This window comes from Dama dama, chromosome 25, assembly GCF_033118175.1.
Source record: "Dama dama isolate Ldn47 chromosome 25, ASM3311817v1, whole genome shotgun sequence".
NCBI classification, from domain to species: Eukaryota; Metazoa; Chordata; class Mammalia; order Artiodactyla; family Cervidae; genus Dama; species Dama dama.
Genome location: NC_083705.1, coordinates 38,739,079 through 38,747,503, shown reverse-complemented (window position 1 = coordinate 38,747,503; position 8,425 = coordinate 38,739,079). Strand labels below are relative to the sequence as shown.

Below are 8,425 nucleotides of genomic sequence, written 5' to 3'. Positions count from 1 at the left end.
GGTTAGTGATGGTCGTTTTGAAATCTGTTAAGTGTCTGCATTATTAAAAATCCCCATAATTGAAGTATATTAGCTCATTGAAGTTATTTACTTTGCTAATAATTATTTACAATAAGGAAGTTTGAAAAAAACTAACTGCTGATAACTATTTGAGGTAATAACCACAATGAAAACATTAAATTGACCTGTTCTCTGGCCAAGTTTTAACTAGATGCAGTGTTTTGGTGGCTTCCCAATTAGCTCAGTGGTAAAGAATCTGCCTGCCAATTCAAGTAGGCGCAGGAGATGTGGGTTCGATCCCTGAGTCAGGAAGATCCCCTGGAGTAGGAAATGGCAACCTACTCCAGTATTCTTGCCTGGGAAATCCCATGGACAGAGGAGTCTTGTGGGCTACAGCCCATGGGGTGGCAAAGAGTCAGATAGAACTGAGCGACTAACACTTTTCACTTTCAGTCTTAGGACTATTGACCTTTGGGGCCAGGCATTCTTTGCTGTAAGGGGCTACCTAGTGTAATACAGGGTGTTTAGCAGCATCCCTGGTCTCTTTCCATTAGATGCCTCCCTTTTCCGGTTGTGATGACCAAAGATCTCCAGACACTGTGGGACAAATTTTCCCTAGTTGGGAACCAACGATTGTTCTAAGTCTTGAGAGAGAAAAAAGCAAACCTCTGCTCCACTCCCCCAGCTACATATGTGTCTTAATAAGCCGACCTGAGGTTTTTTCCCCAGTTTTATTGATATGATTGACATATGAGTGCTCAGTTGCGTCATGTTGATATATAGTACTGCATATGTTTAAGGAGTATTAGCATAATAATGTGACTTACATTTGTTGGGAAAGGAGCTTATTTTAATCCTTATCAAATACTCCTACCTCACTGTACTTGCAGTATCTTGAACCTGTTTCTGGGGTTGCACTTAACATGGTTCATTATTATTTTAAAGCATGGGGCTGTGTCCTTTCCCGTCTGTGAACTCCTCCAGGACAAGAACAGTATTTTTACTTTGTCTGGATGCAGTAGAAGTCCTCAAGTTGAATGACCTTCTGTATTGCTTAAACACAAGAAATGTTCTCAAAGTAAGGGCTTCCCTGTAGTTTATTTCTTTTTAGGGATATGGAATATCTGTCTTGCCTCATGCCTTTGAGTTTCATAATTTTTTAACTCACCTTAAATATTTCAATTAAAGTAAAAAAGCAGTGACCCTCTTGACACTTCATGATGATTCAGCTTTGGATAAGTGAACCAATGTGTATCTCATTCCTCCCACTTTCAATCAGAAGACACCTGCCGACTAAGTAACAGGAGTCATCGCCTTGCAAAGTCGTTTAGCAGTTTTGCCGAAACCAGCCTAGGCCTGGTCAGGACACTTAACGTCCACCAAGGGCACTCTCCAGCCCCTGGCTATTAACACTCACAGAAGCACACGGCTTTCCGTGGGCGGGCCGTTGGCAGACCCGTCCGCAGATGTGTGTTAATTTTCGGGCCTTGACATCGTTTCGGAAGCGTTTAACTCCACCTCTCCATCCGGAATTAAAAACAACGCTCCCATTCCCGCCCGTCACCACCTCCTGGCCTCTTCTCACTTTCTCTTTGGTCTTCTGTTTCAGAAGTTCTGATTTTTCCTAGAGAGCTAGAGGAAAGTCAGGTAGCAGAAGTGGAGTCCTGTTACTTTATTTGCTCTGGTGGGACACTAGAGGTACGCCCACTTTGTTCCTGGCTCTGCAGAAGAGGACAAACGTAGCCGCGGACAACTTCAGCGCCCGCGCTGGGCTCCAGGTTTGATTGACAAGGACGGGCGGAGGGAGCGCACGGAGGCGGGGCCGAGGAGCAGCAGGTCAAGCCCGAGACAAAGAGGCTTTTGGCAGCCCCGGGAGAAGAGGCAAGGGTCCCTTCGGGTAACTGGTCTTTGCGCTCTAAGGGGCATTTCGTGGGGTCGCTTTCTTATTTGAAGAGAGGGCGGGCGGGCTGGTGGAGGGGGCCGGGCGGGGGGAAGGGCCTGGCGAGGAGGGGACGAGGGGGGGCCCAGGGAACCGGGGTGGGGGCTGCGCCGCGGTCACGTGGTCTCCGCAGCAACGGGGTTGGGGCTGTTCTTCCGGGTTGCTGGCGCCGCGGGGCTGGAGCCCGGGTCTGCCAGCGCGGCGTCCCCTCGCGGCCCGCCGACGCCTGGCCTCCCCGGCAAGGTGAGCGTCAAGGCGCGGGCAGCCCGGGCACGCGCCCGAGGCGCAGCTGGGGAAGGGGCGTGGGGCTGGTACGGGAAGGTCGAGGTCCCCGAGGCGGGAAGGAGACCTGTCAAGGAGCCGCTGGGGGCGGGGTCCGCAGTGACCAGGGCGCCGGGTGCACCCGGGAGCCTGGGGCCGTGCCTCGAGGGCCCTCTTTCTGGTCTCAAGCGGGGGCGACGTGGAAGCCAGTCGGGGGTGGTGGATTCGAGAAGTGCGTTTCCGCCGCAGAGGGCAGGGATCGAGGTGTCAGCTGTGCATATGCAGGTTTTGGAGCTTTGCGGGGAGGGGGCTGGAGTTCTACGGGGTCCTTTCAGCTTAAAGGATGTGAGGAGGGAGGGAGGCTATAGAGGACTTTCGATAAGTGGTGCATCCAGAGAGGTGGCACCTGGGCGCCCCGAAACTGTGCTTGAACCCGGAAAGAATTTGGGGTGGGTGACCGACTGCAGACACAGGTGGTGATGTTGAAAGTTCTAAGTGTATGGGGGTGGGGCAGGCTGGTGTTAGTCTGGGCGAGCCTGTATTGGGCTGAGAGTGGGGTCTGGGCTGGCGATGGGGGAAAAGATCGTGTAGTGGGGCTGAGCTGATTCGAACTCCGGAGGCGGAATGACTATTATGCCGCGGGTCTCCACCAATCGGCTTGCGAGGAAGGTTATAAATAGCGGTCCCTGGCAGATGCTAGCCGGGTGGCAGTTTAGTTGCTGAGGGAGGAGCTTGAACCTGTGGGTTTGAGCGAGGTCACACTGCCTGCTAGTCTAAGCTTTGGTAGGGTATTGTGTCCTTGGTTGGCATGTCTCGCTTTGAAAAGCGTGACTTGTTTATTACCGTTGCAGGTGCCCTTTATTCGCCCTCTGGTGCAGGGAAGTTCTTAAGGAATCTGTAAGGAGTCTTGTAGGACAGGATGTATTCGGAACAGTGAGGGTTGTGTGCTTTTATTTAAAATGTTTCCCTCTTCTTATGAAAACTGTGGCTATTTAAAAATTAAAAATAAATTGAATTGGCAGTTTAGGATTGCTTTCTTATCAGCAAGTGTGCTTAGGCTGCTTACCTCTGCTGATGGAATCACTTTTCCACAAAGCTACATAGCGTTTAATTTTTAAAGGAAATTTCCTGAAACTCCTTGGAGAATATATTCATAGAACCCCAGGCTTCAGGTTATCTAACTCTGGTTACACATTCACTCAATCAAACAATACTTGTTGATTTTCTGTATTTTGTGCAAGGCACTGGGCCAGAGGTAATACTAAAGTGAATACTGATAGCAGTAAAGATACTGTGTTTTTTTAATCTTCACAGTGACCCTACAAGGTACTGTTATTATTTTCCCCATTTTAAAGGTGATGAAATCAGATACAGAGACGTTGAGTGACTTGCCAAGGTGACACAGCTAATGCGTTGCAGGTGGGGCTTCCAACTAAGAGTTCACACTCTTAGCCTCTGTGATACCCTCTCTCAGGTGCTTGCCTCCAAGGATTTTAATCTATTAGCGGAGATACCAAAATGACTTACATTAACTGGCGGTGTGAATGCCCCAATTTTCAGTTGTAAAGTTGCTGTCCATTTCTTAATAGCCATAGAAGCACATGGATAATAAAATAGCAGAGAGCTTTCGAGTGAAGATAGGGGAAGATGTGACAATTAAGATAGGTAACAGCTCTCCGTGTCTGCAGTTCCTCCCCATCTGAGGGTTTAGCTAACTGCACACTGTGTATATTGTACTATTGATATTTACTATTTAAAAGTAGCTGCCTAGGAGCAGACCCATGAAGTTCAAACCCTGTTGTTCAAGGGTCACCTCTACTGTTCTTTGCTGTAAACAGTCCTCAGCTGTGATAACATGGTTCAGATATTCTCTGAGTATCTTTCAGGGTCATTTTTATTTGATTTAGGCTTAGTGACATTTTCTTGCCACTAAACTACTTCCTTATCAACTGTCTTATATGCTCATAGCTTGAATCACGTGGAATTTGGGGGAACAGTTGGTCTCTGAAGGCCTTGGCTATGTTGATGTCTGATGCCCGGGCTCTGTTCAACATCAAATTACAATTTTTTAAGTAGACAGGGCAAATTTTGCAGACTCCAGGCCATGAAGCAGGACTTCAGCTTTAGAGCATTGCAAAATCTCCATCAAATGATGAAACTTCTAGAGCCTGATTGTGCCCTTCAAGGGAGCTTTCCTGTGCTCCTTTTATAGATGAGCAGAGATGCCGAGAAATTCCAGCCAAACAGCGAGTGAGTAGCAGGTTTAGACAATACCCGGGCTGCATTATAACTAGCTTTGTTATTTTGCTGATGAGGTCAGGGTAAGCCTGACCAGTGAGAATGGTGGTTGTTGGGGAGCTGGGATGATGCAGGAAGAGAAACAAGGGTAAATGGGGAGATTGGGCTAGGACTAGGTCCTTGGTAGTGGTGGGAAAAAATTTTCCCTTTGGACAGGAATTATCTTTTGTATATCTTTGGATCTCCCTCAGTTCTTGGCATAGTTTCAGTGAATGTTTTCAGTGGGTGGCTGAATTTTGAACTTGTTCTCCATTCTCAGCCATGAATAACTCTAGAAGTGACCTCTGAATGAACGAGGAGGGTATTTATTGATTCAGAATGCTTTAGAAAGACTGAGATGAAATGACATATATGGAAATACCCTGAAAATATAACGTCTTCTATCAGCATGTAAAGAATTATTCACATTTTTGGTTGCATGCCTGGACACATCTTGTCTGCTCCCCTTTCCTTAGCTTTGTTCATAGTATTCTCTCCTTTTCAAGTGCCTTCCCCTTCCTTTTCTTAGCCCTGTAGGAGGATGTGATCTTCTTTGATGCCTCAAAGAACTTTGGACTTGTGTTACTCTCCTTTCTCTGTTATTGCTTGTTGACTTTTCTTATCTCCAAGTCTGTAACCGATTCCAGTTTAATTCTACAGATGCTCCTAATGGCTGTGCTTCTGAGACTCAGCCCTCCGTGTGTTTATTGAATTAAAGAGCGTCAAGAATAAGCACTACCTGGATTGAGCATTTCTGTTCCCAGTGTTGCTTTCTGGTATTTGCAGGAAGTGGCTTCAAGGACTTGTGGCAGTAGTTATGACATGAAAAATGAGTTAGAACCTTCTTCCTCTGGAGGTTGGAAGTATGTTTTTGGAGGCTGCTGGGTTTGGGTGCTGGGTCCCAGAAGGGCCCGCACCATGGGGCAGAGCCTAAAGGTATAGTAAGTGGAGTTAGCTGTGGTTGACTGAGAAGAGTTCCAGGTCCTCTACTTCTTCACATTTTTGGAGGAAAGAGAGCATTGGGAATCAGGGGGATGGCGGGAGAGCCTTCTGTGTCCTCCCCCGGGATCTGCCCGGGAGGTAGGAGAAAATAGCCAGTGAAATCTCCAAAACAGCAAAGGTTAATGCCATTCCACTTAGCTCATTTAGAGCTGGCAAAAACGGGCCTCTGGTGAGAACCACTCACAGAATTCCTAGTTACGCCCACATATGCAAGCACAAACCTATGTGGTAAAGTTAACCATGGAATTTTTTTTTTTCTTTTTTTAAAAATTGGAGTTGTATTTCGTGCGTGTTATATTTTCTTGAGATGTACTGCACCACAAAGGATGGTGGTGTGTTCTGTATTGTATAGTGGCCAAACAAGTACTACTGTACTATTTAGACAATCTAAAGAAAGTTAAGGGGAATTTTGATTTTGTGCAATTTTTGCTGGACAAACTGAGACGATAACCTTCATATATGATGTGACTGGACTTTATAGCAACTTTTCTTAACTTTCCAGCTACATTAAAGATCACTTAGACTTATGTGACCTAGCTTGGAATTGAATAATGAGTTTATAACTACAATTTTGAGTGGGAAAACGGATTCCAAGTTTTAAAGACCTGAATTGGAAACAACCTTTTGAAGCATCTTCTTTAAGTAAAGGACTTGGCAAATAGATTCTTTGTAGATGCCCACGTTTAACTGTCATTTTTCCAACCTCTCTCAATTTGCTTTTTTTAAAAAAATGTTTTTGATGTCCGAAAGGCAAAGTATGTTATTCTCAGCACATACATTTTTGCTTTCTTTCCTTTAGTGATTTACCTTTAAGGAAATTGGGGATCCAGAAAATCGGCAACTTCCTGTGAACATGGCAAACCTACTGAAAACAGTGGTGACCGGCTGTTCATGCCCTTTCCTCAGCAATTTGGGGTCCTGTAAGGTTCTACCAGGGAAGAAGAATTTTTTACGAGCATTTCATACTCATCGGATACTGTGGTGTAAAGCCCCTGTAAAACCAGGTAAAGTCTCACTTTGAGTCATAGAAACAATAGATCTGATGATGATAGATAAACCACGCAGTTTTACAGCCTAGTGCTTGTGAGTGGTCATTTTGAGTAAAAAACCGAATGAGTGCTTTCTTATATTTTCCATGTACGGAAGTTCTTGGCTGTCAGTGCTAACAGAGAAGAAAATACAATAGAAAAAGAAAAATGTTAAATAAATTGAGTTTATTCCCAGGAAACCATTGCTCATAGTAACCATTTCTCCTAGGAGCTCTTCCTCTTTCCTAGTTGGTATTGGGGGATTGTACCATACATGGCTTAACGACACTTAAGAATTTGGAACTGAGCATGTTGATTCATCTACATTAATGTTTCTTGATTTAGTAAGTGGCAACTTCATCTCAGTTACTTAGGGCAGAAACCTTAGAGTCATTCCAGGTGCTTATGATCGATATAGATCAGCTCTACATTGTATCTTGAATCTGTTCTTTTCTCACCATCACCACTTTTATCATCCTGGTCCAGGCCACCATCATCTGTCACCTGGACTGTTGCATTAGTCTTCTAAGTGGTCTCTGTGCTCTTTACCTCTGTCCCTGCAAACAGTCTGTTCTGTACAAGACAATGAGAACAATCTTTTGAAAATGAAAGATCACGTTACTCTTCTGTTCAAAATTTGCCACTAGCTTCCTAGCTCACACAGAGTAATAGCTGAAGTCTTCAGTGGCCTACAGGCTTTCTCTGCTAGGACTCCCACATGCTTCTATTCTGTGGTACAAGCCAGAAGGAGGAGAAGCTAAAAGGGGAACCTTTTAAGCTGTGTCAGATCCCTTTAAGCATCTTGCCCAAGGACCCTTCTAGCACTCTTTCAGTACCTCATTGGCCAGAACTCAGGTGGCAATATGTTGCTCTAAGGGAGGCTTGGACATTTAGTCTTTTATTCTAGATGGCAACATACTTAAATAAAAACAGCATTCTGTTATTTTTAGGGGAGGAACAGCATGGATATTTGGGAGGAATCAGAAGTCTTTGCCATATAGAATAATTCTCTTTTTGTTTGTAGGACTGTTTGTGCGTTAAGCATGCCTAAGTTGCCAAGTGTTTTCAGTTCTTATGTCTGCCTTTAGTAGATTTCATAGCCTCTTTTCTTATTCTCACGTGACCAGTCACTCCTGGCAGGGTATCTGCCTCTGAGAGCCCTCAGCCTTATCTTCAGATTAAGTGTTCTGGAAGGCCAGATTATCCAGTGTGATAAGAATGTGTGTAAAGCAGAAGTCAGTAACTAGACTGAGTACATGGGAATTGTCCTTGTAAGTGAAAGTGTGTACTTCAAGATCGCTATTATCAATTATGAGTAAGGCTTTTTTTGTTTGCTTAATTTCTGTTCTTGACTATTTCCTAGATAGTTATTTTTTTAATCTCTAAAAGATGAGGATTCTGTTTATTCCTTAATATGGCCACAATTTCATTAACACATTGAAAAGCTTGAAAAGTAATTTCAGTCAGTTTTAATATTTAATCAATTTTTTTTAAAAAACAGATTCCTTGTTCAAATTATGATCCAAACAGAGTCCATGTGTTGTATTTACTTGCTTGTCTCTTAGGTCTCTTTCGGTCTGTATCTTCCTCTTCTCTCTTTTCATTTGCTGAAGAATTTAGTTGTCCTGTAGAATTTCCCACATTATTCCCTTAGTATCATTTAACTAGGTTTCTTGTATTTTCTATAATATTTAGCTAGATCTCGAGGCTTGATCAGACTCAGGTTTGCCTTTTTCAGCTAGTGTACTTCATAGGTGATGTTGTGCACTATCTGTTGTATTATATCAGGAAGATTGATCAGTGAGTTTAGATGTTGTCAGTGTGATCTATCTATTGTGAAGTTCCCATCGATTTTTCACTCAGCGGCGCTAGCAACCATTTAATTGATTGTTAACTAAGTGTGTGATTTTATCGGGAG

The 8,425-nt window shown here is 44.3% G+C and overlaps 1 protein-coding gene across 5 annotated transcripts in view; it reads left to right on the top strand.

Annotated features, from left to right (window-relative positions):
- The first annotated feature begins 1,565 nt into the window (after positions 1–1,565).
- Positions 1,566–8,425, top strand: part of NNT (nicotinamide nucleotide transhydrogenase) — an 89,957-nt gene continuing 83,097 nt past the window's right edge. Inside the window, exons 1-2 of one of the 5 annotated variants that reach the window (XM_061129832.1) lie at positions 1,566–1,778; positions 6,279–6,483. In XM_061129832.1, the coding sequence (XP_060985815.1) occupies positions 6,333–6,483 (151 nt within the window). In that variant the 5' untranslated portion in view covers positions 1,566–1,778; positions 6,279–6,332. Of the gene's footprint in view, positions 1,898–2,066; positions 2,183–6,278; positions 6,484–8,425 lie in introns of those variants that run through there. The other 4 variants (XM_061129831.1, XM_061129829.1, XM_061129830.1 and 1 more) reach the window with 4 other exon arrangements.